Source organism: Vipera ursinii, assembly GCF_947247035.1.
Source record: "Vipera ursinii genome assembly, chromosome: 2".
Classification (NCBI taxonomy): domain Eukaryota; kingdom Metazoa; phylum Chordata; class Lepidosauria; order Squamata; family Viperidae; genus Vipera; species Vipera ursinii.
In genome coordinates, this window is record NC_139513.1 from 47,626,590 (window position 1) to 47,650,204 (window position 23,615).

The 23,615-nt window shown below is 44.5% G+C and overlaps 1 protein-coding gene across 1 annotated transcript in view; it reads left to right on the forward strand.

Moving 5' to 3' along the window:
- Positions 1-510: 510 nt before the first annotated feature.
- Positions 511-23,615, forward strand: part of LMCD1 (LIM and cysteine rich domains 1) — an 87,133-nt gene continuing 64,028 nt past the window's right edge. Inside the window, exon 1 of the mRNA XM_083355198.1 lies at positions 511-741. Within this exon, the coding sequence (XP_083211324.1) occupies positions 715-741 (27 nt within the window). The 5' untranslated portion in view covers positions 511-714. The remainder of the gene's footprint in view (positions 742-23,615) is intronic.

Sequence of the window (23,615 nt, forward strand, 5' to 3'; positions counted from 1 at the left end):
GCTGGTTCCTCTAGTTCCCACTTCTAATGTTTTCTTTTCCTCTTGCATTTTGTTTACAAAAAAAAATGTTACCATGGCTTGAAAATATTTTTGGATTAGATAAAACGTTTGATTAATGCAATGACTTCATCAGTTCCGTCGAGATAGGAATTTATTTTTGGATTTAAGGAGCTAATAATATCGCCAGCTCCCCTCCGCCCCCATCCCTTTGCTCTGAATGAATGAATGAATGAATGAATGAAGGTGGTTGCTTCAGCACAACGCCTCCCGGCCTTCCCCGGGAAAGGCGAAATAGGGATGCGGGACTTTCGGCCTCCGTGTTCAGACCCCACGTGAAACAGATGTGACAGACGCCAACCCCAGCTGGAACGCAGCACCACCCCGCCCTTTGCTCGGAGGGTTCAAGCAAGCCTAAGGACCTGAGGCGAATGATTCGCTTCTCATTGGCTGAAAAAGTTAGAGCCGCTCGCCCGATTGGCTGCGGCGCTGTAAGAAGGAGTTGTGGGCTCCAATTATAAAGGGACTGGGCTCAGGCGGCGAGGAGATTAGCGCTCCGGATCAGAAAGTGGAATTCGTGGTACTTGCTGAATCCCGATTCCTCCTGACACCCGCAACAGAGAAGTCGCTTCGCGTTGCTCCCAGTTAATCGCTGCAGCGAGGTGCTTTTGCTGGCGGCGGTCGGATTCGGCTCGAGGAAGGAAAAGAAGCGGAAACATGGACCTGAGTTCAGGGATTCAAAAGGTAGGTACCTTGCCCCGTTTCTTGTCCCCCCCCTCTCCAGGAGGAGCCTTAGTTTCTCTTTCGTTCTCCCTCAAAGTTTTTAAAGCAGGTCTCGACCAGGGGAAGCTGCCTTTATATATATATATATATATATATATAATATATATATATATATATATATATATATATATATATATATATATATATATATATATATATATATATATATATATATATATATATATATATATATATATATATATGTATATGTATGTATGTATATATGTATATGTATGTATATATATATATATATATATATATATATATATATATATATATAGTTGCGCTCAATGGGCATTCTTTTTTGAGCCGGTATCTGTAAAACGGCGCAGCTGGACCTATCCTGGGAGCTGCTGCTGTTATCTGACGTGAGAGGTCTAAAGAGTCCTTTCCGTTGTCGCGGTTTGGATAATCTTGTAGGTAGGCTAATGCCTTAGATTTTATCTAGGAGATTCAACGTAGGTAACCGCAGCAGCTGGTGTGTACGCTGCCAGTCTTGTCTTCGAGTTGCGTCTTTAAAGCAACTGCCTCAGTTTGTTAATGTCATAATGTAGCCCATGAGTAGATGGAGCTTGCTAGTCTCGTTAACTATGAAGACCTGGTTCCTGGACTCCCAGAGTGCAAAGAGGGTTACAGACTGCATCACGCTAACAAGGACTTTGGATTATTTCAACATTTTATAGTCTGTTTTCCTTTATTACTTATCAGGGGAATAGGAAGCCATGAATTAAACATATGGCACAATTATATGCACCCATATAGTCACTTTACTTTCTCTTTATGCAATAATCTGTAGGGAAATCTTGCAGGAATGGGCTGCTGTCCTGTATGCCTTTTAAGTAAACCTCAGACCTTTGGTCTTGCTATGCTAATTATGGCTTAATTTCCAGGAAATGCAAACACAGGATTTAAGTTTTACACAGGATCATTTTGAAACATATGAAAGGATATACATCTCCACTGCTGTGCTTCCTACTTCCTTTTCCTGAGAAGCTGTTCATTTAACACAGTTGATATGTAGACTATGTTGTTTCTGTGTCATAGAATATATGTGGATATATGCAGTTCTTTTGTCATATTTATGTAGTGTATGTTGGAGTTGGTGACCCTTTGAGAGCTGTATGCAATGACATTTCATGCTAAGATATGCTGATTAGTGTACATTTAAAGGGAATAAAGTTATTCTATTCTATTCCCTATACTGTATGAGGAGTCAGAGCGCCTTGACCCCACAATTCATTTTTTGTAGCCATACCCAAATCTAAAGCTGTCGGAGAGGGACAGAAAAGTGTGGGAATGGGAGAAAGTGAAGCGATGGGTGGTGAAAGGAAGTTAAATGAGGAGGTAGAATTGGAACAGTGGAATGACTGGTATGAGGTCAAATCCAGTAGTTGAATAGGATGTTTGGTGAGAGAAATAAGAGGGTGGATAGTGAACAATGGCAATGTAATGATCAAACAAGGGAAGTTTTAGCCAACAGCCCAAAATAGACAATAGGCTGTTTTGTCTAGCCTGCTCTCTGGAAGGTGTTTAAGCATGCAGAAGCTGGCACTAAATAGACCAAAATTGAGAATGAACTGTAACTTTTGAAAATCTCAAGCAGACTGTAAAAGTCAATCCAGCTGAACACTTTTCTACCAGGAGTTTAAAAAGTCACTGCAAAAGAGGAATTTACTTCCAAGTAAGTGTGCTTTTTATAAACTTACTCCCAAAGCAAAATGACTGGGGAGAACCCTGCCAACTTTTACCATTGCTCCAATGGAGGGGAAAAAAAGAGTGAATTTGGTACTCAGAGGAGTCCCAACTTTGCAAGCCATTGCAAATAATTTCCCCCAGATTTCAGTCCAGAAATATAGAGCTTGCACTCAAAGGCAGTAACGGAAGTCCAGAATACAAACTTGTGAAGGTAAATAAAGATGTAGAGTTAGGCTTAGGCTTATAGTGATAGATGTGGATAAAGATAGAACTAGCCAATACGATAGAAGAAGCGGGTTTCCTTGCTAAATCCAAGATGCCTCCTGATATAATAAAACAGAGCAAATGCAATAAACTTCGTCTCTGTGGTTTGTGCCAACTCAACAGAGTTCTTGCAAATGGTGTTACTATTAAGAATAGGAATGTGTGCAGGAAAAAAAGGAACTCGGTCTACCAGAAGAAGTAGCATTTCATCACTTTAGTTGGGAAAAATACAGAATAAAGGTTCCTAAAATAGTGAAAAATATGTACAAGCATTATTTACAATATTCTTATTAAATATAATTACCACAAACTAATACAAGAAGGAAGAATAAAAGGTGCAGAACAAGAAAAAAAAGGAAAGTGGAGAAATAGAACAGAAAGAAAAAATAAGGATGCAGTATCTTTCATACACTTTATACAAATATAAGCAAGGTTAAATTTTAGTAACTTATCACCTTTTCTTAAAATAGAACAAATGATGTCTTCTTACCATGTCTCTTATGAATAAACAGATTCCTAAAGCATCATTTCATCATCAGTGATGTCAACAAAAAGTCCATTAAGAGTTACCACAAATAACATATCTATTTTAAACTTGATCAAATAAACCAACTTTGTATTCCTTTTTCTGTTAATCTTAAATTTTAGTCACTTCAAATAATATTGTAGAACTTGATGTCTTTCCATTTTTTAAACTTCAGCAAGCTGCATTTGTAAATGCAATATAGGAAAATTATCCAGGCTACTCTTTTGATTTGTTATTTAAATTGTGCCTTTTAATTATTAAAACATCAGCCAGTTTTCTTTTTTATGTCCTATATAAGACCTTTTTCCTTGTCATTCATGTAGCAAACTCCTTTCAACTCAGTCTGTCTTATCAGAACTTGCTTTTCTTCCATAACATCTTTTAGACACAGGCTATATATAAAGGCAGACATTTCTAAAATTAATTTCTGGATCCATTGATCAAAAACATCCTTTAATATGTCCAATATTAAAATATTTTACTTCATTCTGTAATTGTGAATGCAACTGTTCTCTGTAATTGTAATCTTTTGTTCTTTCTAGTGAACCATTTGTTAAAATCTTTTTCTTTTTTTAAAAATGCATTTTCTCCGCAGGAATGATTAATTCCAAAATCTTATTTAAAATTTATTTTGACTTTTCATCAATTTATAACTTTCTAAAGTTTTAATCATTTCTCTGTTTATTAAAAAAAAGTTCTAAGATAACCCATTAGAGACCATTATTTTGCAATTTCCTCACAAGCAGCTGGATGGAACATTTGTGGGCAATCTCAAGTTCTCTCCTTGTCCTGAGAAGGGTTATCAGGAAGCCAGCCTACTTGTCTGCTCTTTATTCTGCAGTCCTTGGCTCTTCTCTTTGTAGAACTGTCTTCAGTCTGCCATTTCTTCCCAGGAGTCCACAAATTTAGAGGCATTATTTATAATAATCAAAAGGGTGATTTTTATAATAATCAAAAGGGTGGTTTCATCCTGTAACTGGCTAAAATACTCTGGCTATGCTCATATAACTCCCTGTTTGAAGGATGACAATATGCATCAGTCCCTTTGCATTTTTTATCCATAATTGTAAGGGGTGGAGAAAATAAGAGTTTATGAAATAATAAAATATTAAATTAACAGTTTTTTCAAGATTATATCTACAGCTCACAGGAAGAAGAGTGAATGGGTTTAACTCTCAGACCTATGGGAAAAAATGGCTGAAGCCAGGTAAAGGCACCCAGAAGAAGGCTGTAGAAGAATAGTTTACACAAATACTGCCAGGTCCAGTATACTTGTGAATGCAAAAACGTCACCCCCAAACAGATACAGAAGTAGTTTCCAGTAGTTTCCTTACAGTAGCTGAGGATGATTTACTGCTGGGAAAGCTAAGCAGGTACAAATGGAGGGGGCAGAAAATTATAGTGAAACCAAAAGGGGTATTCTAGCTCAGAAAAAGAAGATTCCTACCATGGACAGCAAAGTCTAGATTTCAGCAGGGGATAACTCCTGATGCAATATGGAGAAGAAAACCACCTGATGAAATCTACAACTCCCGTAGCCACTTTCCAGTGGTTCTCCTGAAACCATCAGTGTGGAAGAGAGTCTAGTATAATATGTGACAATTAATGGGGAGGAAGTGAAATGACTTTTTGACCCAGGGACTATAGGAGATGCTCTTTTGTCCTCGGGGTGAGAAAAAAAACAACACTCCTCTAGGAAAGGAGCTGTTCACCAATGAAGGCCACAGTAGAGGTAAGGGTTCAAGTCAGAGAATCATAACGACAGAGCTATCCAAATTAATAATAATAATAATAAGTTGGAAGGGACCTTGGAGGTCATCTAGTCCAACCCCCTGCTAAGGCATGAAACCCTATACCATTTCAGACAAATGGCTGTCCAGTCTCTTCTTAAAAACTTCCAGTGTTGGAGCATTCACCACCCCTGGAGGCAGGTTGTTCCACTGGTTAGTTGTTCTAACTGTCAGGAAGTTTCTCCTTAGTTCCAGGTTGCTTCTCTCCTTGATCAGTTTCCATCCATTGCTTCTTGTCCTGCCTTCGGGCACTTTGGAGAATAGCTTGACTCCCTCTTCTTTGTGGCAACCCCTGAGATATTGGAACACTGCTATCATGTCACCCCTCACCCTTCTCTTCATTAAACTATACATACCCAATTCCAGCAACCGTTCCCTATATGTTTTAGCCTCCAGTCCCCCAATCATCTTTGTTGCTCTTCTCTGTACTCTTTCTAGAGTTTTGACATCTTTTTTACATCGTGGTGACCAAAACTGGATGCAGTATTCCAGGTGTGGCCTTACCAAAGCATTGTAAAGTGGTATTAGTACTTCACTTGATCTTGATTCTATCCCTTTGTTAATGCAGCCTTGCACTGTGTTGGCTTTTTTGGCAGCTGCAGCACACTGCTGTCTCACATTGAAGTGATTGTCCACTAGGACTCTGAGATCTCTCTCACAGTTACTACTATCGAGCAAGGTACCACCTATACTATACCTGTGCATTTGATTTTTCCTGCCTAAATGTAGAACCTTACTTTTTCACAATTGAATTTCATTTTGTTAGATAGCACCCAGTGTTCAAGTCAGTCCAGATCCTCCTGTATTTTAAGCCTATCTTCTGGAGTATTGGCTATTCCTGCCAGCTTGGTGTCATCTGCAAATTTGATGAGTTCCCCATCTATCCCCTCATCCAAATTCCCTGGGAATTTACTATAGTAATAAATACTGACTTCATAGCCTGCTGGAAGTTGCTAAGTGGAAAGAAGCTCCTGTAATAAAAACAGCTGCCATAATGACCAGAATAGCTGAAAAGATAGAGGGAAAAGAAACTATTAATAGAGGATGAGAAGACTGATGTCCAAACTGCCCCCCTCTGTAATAAAAGGAATAAACTCATGAATTGATTTTAAATAGTAATTTACAGTTTTGAGAAAAAAGAACTAGGTACCAAATCGGTTTCATACTTTTTTTTCCTCTCATCAACACCTGAAAGAAATTTGAAAAAGACAAAACCCTGTATTAAAATCTGAAAGCATTTTAATGGTTTGGTTTAAGCCTTTTCATATAAACATGATTAATTCATAGGGTAGAGAAAAGGAAAATAGGGTCATCATCCTGATCTACCTTTAAAGGTCTTCGAAAAACATGTTTTGATTTCATAATAGAAAGCCTTATTCTGTATTGTTTGGATTGAGTTCTGTGTTTTCTCAGTGTGATTTCACATTTATTATATCTTTTATTTGTTTTACAAGCCTTACGCCCCTTGTATTGCTAGGTCTGTAAAACCTTCAGTGACTACAGGATCGTTTTTAAATTTTTGGCACAACTGTCTAAGCATAGCTACACTTATGGGCATAATTCTGGCCAAGTATTTTAATGATTTCACCAATCATAGATCATCCTTAGCCAAACTAGGTTTAGTCATGCTAGTTCCTCCAGTTTCCACCTCTGGTTCTTTTCTCTTCTGGAGGAAACCCAAGAAATGTTACCATGGTTTCATTTTTTTAATTGGATAAAACACTTGATTAAGGCAATGACTTCATCTGTTCCACCCAGATAGTAATTTATTTTTTGAGCCAAAGATATAATGTTTCCGGCTCCCCATCCACCCCCTTCCCCTTGGTCTTAATGAATGAACTTGGCTGTTTCAGCACATTTATCAGCCATGCTGTGAAAGGTGAAATAGGGATGTGGGAGTTTCAACCTCCATGTTCAGACACCATGTGAGACAGATTTTATTTATTAAAGTTCTATGCCACCCATCTCACTGACAAAATAACTCTAGAAGGCAGATACAGTAAATGTGTTCCCCATCTGGAACATACATGATCCTGCCACCCGCTCAGAAGGTTAAAGCAAGCCTAAGGACCTGAGGGAATGATTTGCTTGTCATCGGCTGAAAAAGTTAGACCCACTCATCTGATTGGCTGTGGAGCTATGAGAAGGAGTTCTGGCCTCGAATTAAAAGGAGTCCACTCAGGCAGCCATTGGTCTGCATAAGAAAACAACGTTTGTAATACTTTCTTTCCAGCACCCACAAAAAAGAAGTCACTTTATGTGTTGAAAGTGGCTGAACAAGAAAGGGAAACAAAAACATGGATCCGAGTTCAAGGATTCAAAATGTAGGTACCCTGTTCCATTTCTTCTTCTCCTCTCCTTCCAAGGAAGCCTTAGTTTCTCTTTCATTTTCGTTCAAAGCCTTTTTGTCCTTGGAACCTGCCCTTTTATATAGGAAGACCTCTACTTATGATCTCATAACTAAACCTGGAATTTTGGTGATAAATCATAATGATTGTACACCAAATCACCATATCTGCTAAGCTTGTAAGCCGCCCTGAGTCTTCGGAGAAGGGCGGGATATAAATGGAATTAAAATAAAAAATAAAAAAAAATATCCCTGGATTCTATTCTACAGCCATTTTTACAATGGTTGTTAACTGAATCACATAGTCATAAGTCCACATCCAGCTTATCCAATGGGTGTTTTTGCCAGCAAGCAGCAAAAGAGTCATAAAACATGATCACATGATCTTGAGTCATAAATGTAATCTAGTTGTCAAGTGTCCAAAAAGCAGTCACATGACCATGGGGGTGGTATGGTAGTTGTAACTTCAAGGACAAGCTGTAACTATTTTTTCAGTCTGTCATAACATCAAATAATCATATGCAACTGGTTGTAAGTCAAGCATTGATGTTTGGACATTATGTAACTTAGCAAATTTACATAGAGTATAAAAAGTGTTGATATTTGGAGAAGATGTAACTTAGATGGCATATCTATATAGCAACTATACATGAAGAGTTTAAGTCCTTGGTTTTAATAACAGAATTTCATATTTCTTCCATTGATAGAGCTTTTTACATTTGTCTAGCACTGTTCTGGAAAGTGGGCATCTTATATATCTGACATTTAGAGAGGGACAATACAAGTTCATCAGTGTGGAAAATAGAACTAATGTAAGCAAAGTGGAAGCTAAGTTGGAACTTTGCTTCCAAAGAGATGGTGATGATGCCGTAAAACACTGTCTAGAATGTAAATGTAATAGGAGTGTACAACCTTCTTTATCCAAGTAAAATGAGAGGCATCCTAAACATCAAATGGCTAGAAAACAGTAATGGGAGTACTTGTAGTGTTGAGTTAAAATAACCTGGACTCCACCATAATGGAATGATGAGCATGGTGAGAGTTGGCTCAATAAACTTGTCATAGGGAGTTCTAAACCCACTATCCTAATAGTCAGACTTGAAATGATTGTGCCATAAGATCAGTTACACAGCTGGTCTTGTGTTGCATCTTGGACTCATAAATTCAGGCTGTGGCTGGGTTTGTATAACACAGTGAACTAAAATGGCCAGTTTGTGACTCAATGTGTTGTATAGAACCATGCAATTAGGGTAATTCAGTGAACCAGGAGTAGGTAACCCTGATTAGCCTGTTGTGCAAACAGAATTTTGAACTCAGTTTATGAGTTTGTAATGCTTTCAAGGATAATGTGATGTGACCTCTATGCAGCTAGCTTTTGGAATAGGCTAATTACATGGCTGTTTCTCATGTCAACATAACTTTATGGATACATTTAGTGCCGGAAAGGTTGGCCTGTTCCAGCACAGGAACATTAATATGTATGTCCTGGAATGGAAAAATCAGATGCTCATCTTCCCTCTCAATCGTTTTACTTCATTCTAATGCTGATTATTGCACCACTATCAATTTATATTCCCTAGGAATATAAAATAGCTTGCAACTATACCCTGCCTGTACCCTGTTTGCATCTTAAAACAGAGTTGGTGTGAATCAGTAGATACTGATTCTATGTGTCTGGTATGGTTTAGGGCAGGGGTCGGCAACCTAAAAAAGAAAAAGAGCCACTGGGAACCGGTTCCATCACAAATTAAAAAAAGAGGGAGCCGCGTGCGTGTGTCCATGCACGCGCATGCGCAAAAAGGTTTTTTGCGCATGCGCGGACGCACGCGGCTGCCATTTTTTAAAAAATGAGATGGAACCGGTTCCCGGTTGCCCGATGGCGACGGCCCGTCTGCAAAGCTGCCGCTTTCGGCAGCTTTGCAGACGGGCCGTGGCAGCTTCCGCAAAGAGCGGCGCCCCTGCCCATTCCGAGAGGTGCGCGCGCACCTCTCCGAACGACCGGAGGTGCGCGCGTACCTCCGCGCGAATGGGCAGCGGTGCCGCTCTTTCAGGAAGCCCGCCGTGGCCCGTCTGTGAAGCTGCCGAAAGCGGCAGCTTAGCAAACGGGCTGCGGCAGCTTCCGCAAAGAGCGGCGCCCCTGCCCATTCCGAGAGGTGCGCGCGCACCTCTCCGAACGACCGGAGTTGCACGCGCACCTCCGTGCGAAGGGGCAGCGGCGCCGCTCTTTCAGGAAGCTGCCGAAAGCGAAGGGGCAGCGGCGCCGCTCTTTCAGGAAGCTGCCGAAAGCGGCAGCTTCCTGAAAGAGCGGCCCGCTGCCCGTTCGCGCGGAGGTACGCGCGCACCTCCCCAAAGGTTTGGGGAGGTGCACGCGCACCTCCGGTCGTTCGGAGAGGTGCGCACGCACCTCTCGGAATGGGCAGGGGCGCCGCTCTTTGCGGAAGCTGCCGCGGCCCGTCTGCTAAGCTGCCGCTTTCGGCAGCTTCACAGACGGGCCACGGCGGGCTTCCTGAAAGAGCGGCACCGCTGCCCATTCGCGCGGAGGTACGCGCGCACCTCTCCAAAGGTTTGGGGAGGTGCGCGCGCACCTCCGCCCATTCGGGGAGGTGCGTGTGCACCTCTCCAAATGGGCGGTGCCACTCTCCATTTGGAGAGGTGCGCGCGCACCACTGCCCGTTGGAAGAGGTGCGCGCGCACCGGGCGGCTGGGAGCCGCAAGAGACGGCTCAAAGAGCCGCATGTGGCTCCGGAGCCGCAGGTTGCCGACCTGTGGTTTAGGGTCTCTTGCTTGAGCAGGAGATTGGACTAGAAGATCTCCAAGGTCCCTTCCAACACTGTTGTTCTGTTATTCAGTAACAGGAGATTGGGGCTTCTTAAATTGTTACTGCAGGAATAGCTACAGAGGAATGCTATCAATGGCAGCTTCCAGCTATATAGTCTGCTAAAGCAGGCACTGAGAGACACGCCAACTTTAATGGTGAAATTTTCTCTGTGAATCAAATGTAATAAAAGTTGGCTTTGCTGCAAAGCTCTCTGGAGTGGTTAGTTTAATCATCAAAATTGAGTGTCTTGTCTCATATGTGCTTATTAGCTGAGGTTGTTGGCTACATTGGAAAGTCAAATACCCATTCTGGATGAAGACAGTGCAAACCATTTCATTAATACTGCTACGAATATTGCATGATTTTTTGACTCCTCAATTGCAGGAGTCAAGATTAACTTGAGAGTGTTTTTTACCTTTTTTTTAGAGATCTGAAGAACATTAAGCACTACAAATAAGTTTTTTAAGACAGGAGATAGAGTAAAATAATGTGGACTTACCGCAATGACTGAGACACACAGATATGGAGAGTTCCAAAGCCAATATGACACCTGACGTTTTAATAGAGACGGTTGACAGAAATTTCATATCTAAGACCTGGATTATGAGAAGGAAGAAGAACAACAGAGATCTCTTCAGCCTTCAAGAGAATTTTAAATTCTGTCTGCTTCCTCCATCACTGCCAGCACCATCCCATTCTAGTCTTAGTGCTTGAACTTTTTTTTTTTTTTTTGCTTACTCTTCTTGGGAGGGAAGATTCTTAAATTGAGGAAGGTGATAGTCCTTTCAGGTAAATGTTCCTCAAACATAATAGTTCTCACATAGACTGAGCACCAACAGTTATGGTCAGGAATAAAGTTGGGGTTAGGTGTCATCTATATAAACATGATGCTCAATTCCAAATTGGTAGATGGAACTGCATTATTTCAAAGACTTTTGGGGTTTCCTTTGTCCCCCACCAGGTACCAATTGCCTTTTTTCCCCCTTGTGGACTCTTTTCTTCACCCTGGAGTAAAATAAAGCACAATTTGAAGTCCACGTGTAACAGCTCGTTTGTCAAGTTACATAGCAATGTTTAAATTTAGCTAACCCAGTAAGAGAAGACTGAACTACAAATGGAAGCAAAAATATATATTTGGCCATATGTGCCTTAAACTTCTACAGGCAAATAATGTTTGGGTAGGTGTTAGAGATGTGCAGAGGCCAAGAAGTTATGTTTTATTTCAATGTTCGAATGGGTTGAGCAGTTTTCAGATTTAGCACATTTCTAAGGATATTTTTTTTAAGTTTGGAAAAGTAGTTTAGTTTAGGTGACGTTTATTCTTGTAGTATTGCTCTAGTCAGCTGTGCTAAGTAATTCCAAGATATTTTGCCGCATTTTGTTCTCCTGTACCTCAGTTTTAGAAGACTTTAAGTGCTGTTGTTTGTCGCTTTGATTTCCTTAGTGCTTGTGGGATTACCGCTTCACTACTTCAAAAACACCCAGATCAGTGAGAAAATTTAAAATAACCTGCTATTCCTAATTTGAGCATTCAGTGAAGTCAAGCAATTCCCAGCCTTTGTATACATTTGGGGAAGGGAAAATCCTCATACTGGTTGACTTCTGCTTAAGGCAAGCATTTGTTTTGCTTAGTTTTAATTATGAAAAATCAATCTCTGATAAAAATCTGAAATTGATTCTTTTAGTACCTGCTATTAAAAAGAAGTAAACTTTGAATTTTGAGACTACTTCTCTCCAAAAGAACAAGATCAAATAAGATCAGACATGTCAAACACAAGGCCCGGGGGCCGGATCCGGCCCACGAAGCCATCCTGAAAACCGTGAGGGAACAGCCCCCACTGCCTTGGCCCTGGCCCAGAGACCCTCCTTCTGCCAGAGACCCTCAGATCTGTCCCACTCCTGCCCAGGCCCCCATAGGCATCCTTGATGCGAATGATGTAGAGCTGGCCATGCTCACCCAGTAGGCCATACGCACTCTAGCCACGCCCACCCAGTAGGCCATGCCCACCCTGGCCATACCCACCTGGCCCCCAGAGGGCAACCGCAATGCTGATGCGGCCCTCAATGAAATTGAGTTTGACACCCCTGAATAAGATCATAAACACAAAAATCCCTTATGCTGTCAACTTCCTTTTTTTCATCTAGGGGTTCTTTACTGCCACTAAATTGTATGCAAGATAGAATCATGTGCATTTATGCATATTTATGTTATAGATAAATGTACAAACCCAGGGTTATATTAAAAAAAATCCACAGGACCAAAGAAATAAGGTACTCTAAATAGGAATGCATTGGGATTGTTTTGTTTTTACATCTGCAGACTCCAGAAACATCTGGCCCAATTTTCAAGTCAGTGTTTCTTCCCTCCTGTAATAAATTTTGTTCTGTTCAGTTTTCAAAGAGTTACATCCAGACTAATTGACGAAGTCTATATTATTTCTTTCCAAGATTCTGTTGGCTTCGAAGGGAATAAAATAATTAATAGTTGTAACCACTGATTAAAATAAACTGCCTTGAAGTTAAAACATCCTTTTATAAAACCATTTGATCTCTCCATATGGGTATATAGATGCAACCATTCTGTTTTACATGAAAGTACTCCCTTACATAGGCAAAGATACAGTATGTGTATACACACAGAGAGAGGTTGTATTCAGCAAGTGTGCACTTATATATACTTATTCTACAGTGAAGCCTAATGTAGTTCATGCTTATTATCCCAGGTAGGTATGATTAATTTGGCTAAGAAATGGCTGCTTCCTCAAATGTAAATTGGCTGGAAATCAGGAAAGAAATCTTTGGGGAACCAAGCTGTTTCTTCTTTCTCTGTCCTAGGAGAGACTCCGTAATCAGGGATTCTGATTTTCCATTCATATGTAGAATTTCCATTGACTAGAGACTAGCTATGCAAATAATTATAAAATGAAAGGCAACATAAAAAAGAAGGCTAGAATGTTTAAACCACCATTGGGGGACTGGAGGCTAAAACATATAGGGAACGGTTGCTGGAATTGGGTATGTGTAGTTTAATGAAGAGAAGGGTGTGGGGAGACATGATAGCAGTGTTCCAATATCTCAGGGGCTGCCACAAAGAAGAGGGAGCCAAGCTATTCTCCAAAGCACCTGAAAGCAGGACAAGAAGCAATGGATGGAAACTAGTCAAGGAGAGAAGCAACCTAGAACTAAGGAGATATTTCTTGGCAGTTAGAACAACTAACCAGTGGAACAACCTGCCTCCAGAAGTGGTGAATGCTCCAACACTGGAAGTTTTTAAGAAGAGACTGGACAGCCATTTGTCTGAAATGGTATAGGGTTTCCTGCCTTAGCAGGGGGTTGGACTAGATGACCTCCAAGGTCCCTTCCAACTACTATTTCTTCTTCTTCTTCTTCTTCTTCTTCTTCTTCTTCTTCTTCTTCTTCTTCTTCTTCTTCTTCTTCTTCTTCTTCTTCTTCTTCTTCTTCTTCTTCTTCTTGATTTGATTTGATTTATTGAGATTTTTATACCGCCCTTCTCCCAAAGGGACTCAGGGCGGTTCACAGGGCATAAATATAAACAACAGTACAAACATTAAAAGATAATTAAATTAATGCCCAAGTTAAAACCAGAATTATAAAACAAACCTATAAAAAACCCAAGTACCCCCCATCAGGCCAGACCCGCTAGTTCAAATAAATGGGTCTTCAACCCGCAACGGAAGGATCGGAGGTCTGATGCCATCCGGAGCTCAACCGGCAGTTGGTTCCATAACGCCGGAGCACCCACAGAGAAGGCCCTCCCCCTGGGGGTCACCAGTCGACATTCCCTGACAGGAGGCACCCTGAGGAGGCCCTCTCTGTGGGCGCGCACAGGGCGGAGGGGAGTCGACGCCGGCAGCAGGTGGTCCTCGAGGTATCGCGGACCCATGCCATGTAGGGACTTAAAGATCATAACCAAAACCTTGAACCTTACCCGGAAGACAACTGGTAACCAATGCAGCTCACGGAGCAAAGGTGTAACATGGGAGTACCGGGAAACTCCCAAGACAACTCTCGCGGCCGCATTCTGTACCAGTTGGAGCCTCCGAGTAGTCTTCAAGGGAAGTCCCATGTAGAGAGCGTTACAGTAGTCTAGGCGAGAGGTCACGAGCGCATGAGTGACCGTACACAAGGCGTCCCGGTCCAGATAGGGCCGCAACTGGCGCACCAGGCGAACCTGGGCAAAAGCCCCCCTAGTCACGGTCACTATGTGATCCTCCAAAGTGAGTCGTGAATCTAGGAGGACTCCCAAGTTGCGAGCCCTATCCACAGGGGGTAAAAGCTCACCCCCCATAGAAAGAGGTGGAACATCCCAGGTGTCTCGGGAAGCCGGAATGTACAGCCACTCAGTCTTGTCAGGGTTGAGTTGAAGTCTGTTCCTCCCCATCCAGACCCGAACCGCCTCCAGGCAACGGGACATCACAGCGAGGGCATCACTGGGGTGGTTTGGGGTCGAAATAAAAAGTTGGGTATCATCAGCATATTGATGATACCCAACTCCAAAACCACGAATGATCTCACCCAGCGGTTTCATATAGATGTTGAACAGGAGAGGCGAGAGGACCGACCCCTGAGGAACTCCACAAGCGAGAGTCCTAGGGGTTGACCTCTGCCCCCCTGCCAACACTGACTGCGAGCGTCCCAGGAGATAGGAGGAGAACCACTGAAAAACCGTGCCTCCCACTCCCAATCCCCTGAGACGCTGCAGCAGGATACCATGGTCGATGGTATCGAAAGCCGCCGAGAGGTCTAATAGGACTAGGACAGAGGAATACCCCCTATCCCGAGCCCTCCAGAGATCATTCACCAGAGCGACCAATGCCGTCTCCGTGCTGTGCCCGGGCCTGAAACCCGATTGGTAAGGGTCCAGATAATCCGCTTCATCCAGGACCAGAGGGAGCTGATGTGCCACCACACTCTCAACAACCTTCGCAAGAAAGCGAAGGTTGGAGACTGGACGAAAGTTGTTCAATACAGCTGGGTCCAAGGCAGGCTTCTTGAGGAGAGGTCTCACCACCGCCTCCTTCAAGATGGTGGGGAAACAACCCTCACTCAAAGAAGCAGATATAACCGCCTGGAGCCAGCCTCATGTCCTCTCCCTAGCTGCATAAACCAGCCAAGAAGGGCACGGGTCCAATAAACATGTGGTGGAACTCAGCTTCCCCATAATCCTGTCCACTTCATCAGGGGTCACAGAATCAAACTCCTCCCAGATAACATTGACAAGACCGCCCGTGTCCTGATCGTCAGACTCTGCCCAGCTGGAGTCCAAACCGGTCCGAATCCGAGCGATTTTATCTGACAGATGTTGACCAAACTCCTCGGCACGACCCTGCAAGGTATCCTCCCTCACCTCCTGATTAAGAAGGGAGCGAGTCACCCTAAACAAGGCGGCCGGGCGATTATCTGCGGACGCGATGAGGGTGGAGAAGTAATTACACCTCGCCTCCCTCATCGCAGCAAGATAAGACCTAATGTAGGTTCTTAACCGCAATCGGTCGGGTTCAGATCGGCTGGACCTCCAGCAGCTCTCTAGGCCCCGTTTCCGACGCTTCATCTCCCGGAGCTCCGCGGAGAACCATGGAGCTCGCTGGGATCTGCGCCGGGTCAGGGGCCGCAAGGGTACAACCCGGTCGAGTGCCTCAGTGGCTGCCCTTTCCCAGGCTTCCACTAAGGCATCCGCCGAGCTGTGAGCAATGGAGGCAGGTGGAGACCCCAGCGCCGCTTGGAATCTCTCAGGATCCATTAGGCGTCTGGGGCGGTACCATCTAGTTGGCTCCGTACCTCCACGGCGGGGGGTGGCAAAATGGAAGACCAGCCGCAGGAGGTGATGATCGGTCCATGACAGGGGCATGATAAATGGAAAGCCCCCACCAAGATCATCTAACCACTGTCCAGATAAGAAAATCAGGTCAAGGGTGTGGCCTCCCTCATGAGTTGGCTCAGAAATTACCTGCGTCAGGTCCATGGCCGTCATGGAAGCCATGAACTCCCGAGCAAGCTCAGATGAACCTCCCAGGGATGGTAGGTTGACGTCTCCCAAAACTATAAGTTTGGGGAACTCAACCACCAACCCTGAGAGGACATCGAGCAGCTCGGGCAGGGCTGCCGCTACGTGACTAGGCAAAATGTACACGAGCAGCAAGCCCAACTGCGCCCCAGAGCCAAATCTCATGAAGAGAGACTCACACCCGACTATCTGAGGAACGGTGGTTTCCCGCGGACATAAGGTCTCCCTAACGATCACCGCCACACCCCCACCCCTACCCTGAGCTCGAGGCTGGTGTAGCACCCGGAAGCCTGGTGGGCAAAGATCAACCAAAGGGACCCCACCCTCTGGGCCCAACCAAGTCTCCGTGATGCAAGCCAGGTCTGCATGCTCACCCTCAACTAAATCCCTAATAAGGGGAGCCTTGTTGACCACGGACCTGGCATTCAAGTACACCAGCCGGAGCTCAGGAGGCTGCACATCATCGCTCCCAGAACCTCGGGAAAGAAGCAGAGGGTCGGAGCGCCCCACCACTTGCAAATAGCGGAGACGGCGCTCCCGGTAACGATATGGCCCCCTGTCTATCCGCCTGCTGCCATTCCCCGTCGTGGGAATTGGTAATCCCACGACCCGCTCATGAGCCCCGGAGACAACGACCCCTCGTTCTCCCCCCGCGCGGTCAGACCCAAGTCTGGCCTGAACTATGGTTGATTGGCCGCCCCCCAAAGCCAGACAACCCCTATCTCCCACCCCCCTCCCCAACCCCATAAAAATTTTTGATAAAAACAAAATCAGGGGCCTCTTATTACATTTATGTTGACGGCCCCTGCCCCTGCCCAGCCATCTCTCAGAGACCCAAAACTCGGGCCCTTCATCGAGGTTAGAATTTAAAGAGGCGGGTCGCACCCAGGCGAGGGGGGCACCCCTGAGGGCGAGCAAGTCCGTGCTAGTATATTGTCGCATGTTAGTCCAGCAAGTCCAGAATAGGTAGTCCTGGAGATGATCACGTCCATAGGAGGGTCGAAGGCCGGAAAAGAAAATATCTGGATCCACACCCAGCTGCACTGCCACTTAGCTGGGTGCCCCAGTAAACAGGTCACCCCCGCCCTCTCACGGCAAGTTGCAACTCTGTACCTGGGGATGGTCAAAGATATACTCTGGGTAGGCATGCCCCATAGAGCTCCCACCTCTATGGGGCTGCAGATGTAAAAGTCAGCCACTCTTCCACCATGGCTGATACCCAGGACCGACCAAATCCAAAGGGGAGAGGGGGAGGCAGACAAAATTATATATTCAGGCAAAAGAGTAGACGGGCCAAAATGGGCGAAATGGTCTAAAAGCGTCACCGCCGTTAGAACGGTCCAAAGGTGGTATAAAGACCGCCTGTTGCTCCATTGAAGCGGTCCAAAGACGCCGTTGCCAACACAAGCGGTCCGAGGCAGCACAGGAAACATCATCGCCGCTAGGATAACTCTCAGTCGCCCTCTCCGCCGCCAAAACGGCCCGAGGACGATAGCATCACTAAAAGCAGCCTGATGCAGTCTGGGGTAAGATGGAAGCACCACCGCCGGCGAGAGGGGCCGAGAGCCCGAGAAACATCGCAGCCAGTCACTGGCCTCCACAAGCGGCACAAATAGGCCAGAAAACACTGATGCCGCCGAGGTGGCCCAAAAACAGGTCAAGTGTTGCCACTCAGACCAGGAGGCCCCAGGAATGCCACCGCTTAGTGCTGGTCGCTGAGAACGGCCAGAGCCCACTGCTGCCGTCGTCGTCGTCGCCGGATGCAGGCCATCTCTGCCGTCGAATACGGCCCCAGGAGAAGCCGCTACCAGCGGCAACGCCAACGCCCACGCCGTCGCCGCCATCGCCGCCGCCAAGTCGGACCCACAGGCGTCTCTCTCGGCAACCAAAGTCAGCCCGAAGATGTTAAGGGCGGCCCGAAACGGCTCGGGGAAGCAAGAAACGCCGCCACCGAGTGCAGCCCGAGAAACTGCCGCCGCCAGCACCGAGGCCGCCGCCCACGCCGCCGCCGCCATCACTACCGCCCCAAACGAACCCACAAGCGTCCTCCTCGTCCTCCTCGCCGACCAGGAACAGCCTGAAAACAGCAAGCAGCCCAACCGGTCCGGCACAGCAGGGAACAACAGGGAACGCCGGAGGCGGCCACGAACAGCTGAGAGGCGGTCCGGAGAAGGCGGCCCCGAACAGCTGAGGGCGGTCCGAAAAAGGCAAGCGGCAAGCGGCAAGCGGCAGAAGGCAAACGAAGGCAAGCAGATGAAAAAGCTCGCAGGTTACCAACTGTTCTCTGCCCGTTTTCAACAGCCACTAGCTGCCTCGTCCCCCCAATCCACATCCCAGGCAGCCCGAAGGCTCCTGAGGGGCTCCAAAAGGACGCCTCATAGCTGGGACTCACGGAGCTCACGGAGCTCACGGAGCTCGAACAAGCACGTCCGCCATCTTGGAGGGTTCTTCTTCTTCTTCTTCTTCTTCTTCTTCTTCTTCTTCATCATCATCATCATCATCATTATTATTATTATTATTATTATTATTATTATTATTATTATTATTATTATATCCATCATAGAGGTCTGCTTTCTGTTTGCTTTTATTATTTGCAGTCCCTGCCCATTTGCTTCATTTCAACTTCCTATTACTCTAGACTCAACAAATGAAACACAACCTTCTCCCTGTTCAAATGTGTAGGTAATGATTTTTTTTTGGGGGGGGGAGACTTAAACATCCTTCCTACTGAATGTCAAAGATTATGTAGAGAATATACAGGGTGATTTGCTGATCCTCCTCCTCTCACTTTGGTTTGTTTTCAAACCAAAATTTGGGAGAAGGGAAGCAAAGAGGGAGATAGTGGTATCATATTGTAATATTCTTAGCTATTATTTCTGGGCAAAAATAAAGGTGGTGTTTATGTTGTGGGAAGACAGCACCCCCCCAGAGAAGGAAATATTTTGGGAAATATTAAAAAGGCAGGATATTGTATTTCCCCAAAGGTTCTTAAAGGCAGAAACCACCACTCCCAAGTCTCTCTGCCCCAAGCAGAAACCAGCTCTGTAGAATGCAGATCTGATAATCTTTTCAGAAAGACTGGCACCAGGAAGTTTAGAGCTGATGGGATTCGAAAGACAAAGATTCCCAGAACGAACAACCCCTCACCCCCAAAATCCAACACAGGACATAGCCATCAGCCACAGCCCCAGGGAATTAGGAAATGACCTTTAGGACATAATAGGATTAACCCACCACCATTAGAATACCAGGAGGGCACACTGAACCTCAGGTCAAAGTTTATGCCATAGGAACAACTCCAAACACAAAAGCCCAAGGAAGTATAAAATCCCACCACTCCGAACAACACGTGGTCAGCTTTCCCAGAGCCACATTTCTGTCTGGCTCTGCTCTTCAATAAACTACAACCTTCTTTCTAAAGTAGTTTCCATTTTGTTTATTCCCGGCTTGGACTGGACCCTGATGAAGATTTTTCTTTCAACAATGTACATGACATGACGCATTCAGAATAATAGGGCAATTAAAATGGCCTGCTTTTTTCTCTAACTATATTATGAAAGAAAAAATATCATTGGTATACAAGATCTGATCTTTCTTAATGGTGAAAAAGGGAACAGCATTGTCTTCTCTATTCGTACTTTCCTGTGTCCATAGACTTGAAAATATTGTGAGACTGAAAAGCTTTCCTATCCTACCAGCATTAGGTGAATTTCTTACTGCTTCTTTTGTTGTGAATTTCTTTCTTCTTCTTTTGTCAGTTTGTTTTCTCATTTTTGTTTTGTTCACTTTTGTTTCTGAAATACACAAATAGTCTGGGAACCTAAAATACACATATATATTATTTTTCTTAGAATGTAAAATCTATATGTTCTTACTCTGATAAAAGCATTTCAGAAAAGAATTCTAGTGCAATAAATTTGTTTCTATGCAACCTTGATTGCAGCTAATTAATGAGTCAGTTAGCAGTTTGAAATTTTGCTTAGTGCCACACAGGTGTTTGGGAAAACCTGTGCATGCAGAATCTGGAATTCAGACTATTTTCAGGGTCCTTATGTTTCTATTGTTTGCTCATTTTTAGGCTTAAACATTGTTGATATTTAAGCAGAAAGAATATTTTGTAAGTAAAACAAATGGATAGAATAGGATTCTTAATACTAGACTGATCTAATTTAAAAATCATAGAGCCTTAAAACAGAATCCAACATTTGTTGGCTTCTTCAGGGGAATTATGTTTTTTTCTTCTTAAGCAAAACTCAAGACAATTGGTTTCAAAACTGGATTTTAAAAAAAGTAAAATGTTGCCTTTTTTCCTTAAAGTGTACACAGTTGAACAAATTGTAATTTTAAAAAGTTAAATTGCTAAAGTACAACATAGCTGCTAAATGGCAGTGCAATGCATAAAATGTATCGGTAACAATATAATCATATATAGTATAATATAGTATAGTATATAATCATATAGATTATAGGTCTAGAGAGCTGTTGGAGATCCAGCTGGTCTGAGTCTGACCAGTTGCAGTTAAGAACCTTTACAAGGTCTTATCTCGCGGCAATGAGGACAGCGAAGTCTAATTACTTCGCTGCCCTCATCGCATCTGCAGATAATCGCCCGGCCGCCCTGTTTAGGGTGACCCGCTCCCTCCTTAATCAGGAGGTGAAGGAGGAGCCCTTGCAGGGGCGAGCCGAGGAGTTTAGCTATCATCTGACGGACAAAATCGCTCAGATTCTAGCCGGTTTGGATTCTGACTGGGCAGAGACTGACGGGGAGGAATTGAGCGGTCTAGAGAATGTTACCTGAAGTGAATTCAATCCTGTGACCCCAGATGAGGTGGACAGGATCATGAGGAGACTGAGTTCCGCCACGTGTTTATTAGACCCGTGCCCCTCCTGGCTGGTATATGCAGCCCGGGAGGAGACACGAGGCTGGTTCCAGGCAGTAATAACTGCTTCCTTGAGGGAGGGTACCTTCCCTGCCGCCTTGAAGGAGGTGGTGGTGAGGCCCCTCCTCAAGAAGCCTGCCCTGGACCCAGCTATTTTGAACAACTATCGTCCGGTCTCCAAACTTTGCTTTCTTGCGAAGGTGGTTGAGAGCGTGGTGGCACTTCAGCTCCCTCTGTTCCTGGAGGAAACTGATTATCTGGACCCATACCAATCGGGCTTCAGGACCGGGTACAGCACGGAGACGGCATTGGTTGCGCTGGTGAATGATCTCTGCCGGGCTAGGGACAGGGGTTGTTCCTCTGTCCTAGTCCTATTAGATCTCTCAGCGGCTTTTGATACCATCGACCATGGTATCCTACTGCGGCGTCTCAGGGGGTTGGGAGTGGGGGGCACTGTTTTACAGTGGTTCTCCTCCTACCTCCTGGGCCGCTTGCAGTCGGTGTTGACGGGAGGGCAGAGGTCTGCCCCGAGGCCTCTCGTTTGTGGAGTTCCTCAGGGGTCGGTCCTCTCTCCCCTCTTGTTCAACATCTATATGAAGCCACTGGGTGAGCTCATTCATGTTTCGGGGTGGGGTATCATCAGTATGCTGATGATACCCAGCTTTTTCTTTCCACCCTGAACCAACCCAGTGATGTCCTCGACGTGATGTCCCGTTGCCTGGAAGCGGTCCGGGTTTGGATGGGGAGAAACAGGCTTCGTCTCAATCCTGCCAAGACTGAGTGGCTGTGCATAGCAGTATCTCAGACTAACCAATCTTTTCCATCGTTAACTATGGGGGATGAGGTGTTATCCCCCGTTGATAGGGCCCACAACTTGGGTGTCCTCCTGGATTCACGGCTCAGTTTGGAAGATCATATGGCCAGGGGGGCTTTTGCCCAGGTTCACCTGGTGCACCAGTTACGGCCCTATCTGGACCGAGATGCCCTACGCACAGTCACCCATGTGCTCGTGACCTCCCGACTAAACTACTGCAATGCTCGTGACCTCCCGGCTAGACTACTGCAATGCTCTCTACATGGGGCTGCCCCTGAGGACCACTCGGAGGCTTCAGCTGGTGCAGAATGCAGCTGCACGAGTTGTGATGGGAGTCTCCCGATACTCCCATGTAACACCTCTTCTCCGCGAGCTGCATTGGCTTCCAGTTGCCCTCCGGGTGAGATTCAAGGTGCTGGTGATGACCTATAAAGCCCTAAATGGCATGGGCATCTGCTGCCAGCGTCAATTTCCCATCGTCCTGTGCGCTCCCACAGGGAGGGCCTCCTCAGGGTACCGCTGGTCAAGGATTGCCAATAGGTGATCCACAGGGGGAGGGCGTTCTCTGTGGGCGCGCCTGCCCTATGGAATCAACTGCCAACGGAACTCCGGACTGCCCCTGACCTTCGTTCATTTCGCCGGGACATAAAAACCTGGCTCTTTGAGCTATCTGGTCTGGACTGAGGGGTTTAATGTTTTTAAATTGTGATTTAATTTTTGTGGCTAGACTTAATTTAATTTATTTTAATTTTATATTGGATTGTTTTTAAATTTTGCCTTGTAAACCACCCTGAGTCCTTTGGGAATAGGGTGGTATATAAACCAAATAAATAAATAAATAAATAAATAAATAAATAAATAAATAAATAAATAAAGTAGAATAGAATAATTTGACCCCCTCTTCTTTGTGGCAGCCCCTCAGATACTGGATAGCAGTATTCCAGTATTTGAGGGGCTACCACAAAGAAGAGGGGGTCAAATTATTCTCCAAATCACCAGAGGGCAGGACAAGAAACAATGGTTGGAAACTGATCAAAGAGATAGCCAACCTGGAATTAATGAGAGACTTCCTAACAGTGAGGACAATTAACCAGTGGAACAGCTTGCCTTCCGAAATCATGGGATCTCCATCACTGGAGGTTTTTTAAACCAGTTTAATTGGTTTTTCAGTTAAAATCTACATATTTAGAAAGCATCATGATGACTGGGTAATCAGAGATTCAGTAACAGAGTTTTCAGTACATAATTCAGGTTACATTATCAAAACATCCTTCTCAATTTCCCTTAACATTTCATACAACCAGTTTAAACTACCATAATAAATTTCTAGAAATAATATGGTCAGTCGAAAAATTTGACAGTTCAATTTCATTAAGATATATCTAAGTCCTGTTATTAAAGTTTACCTACTTTTAATTTTAATTATATTATTCAAATTTAGCCTTTAACATCCCAAATAATATTCACAACCCAAATTTCCCTTTTTTCATTACAGCATTAACAGAGGGATAGAATCAAGATCACATGAAGTACTAATACCACTTTACAATGCCTTGGTAAGGCCACACTTGGAATACTGCATCCAGTTTTGGTCACCAAGATGTAAAAAAGATGTTGAGCCTCTAGAAAGGGTGCAGAGAAGGGCAACAAAGATGATTGGGGGAATGGAGGCTAAA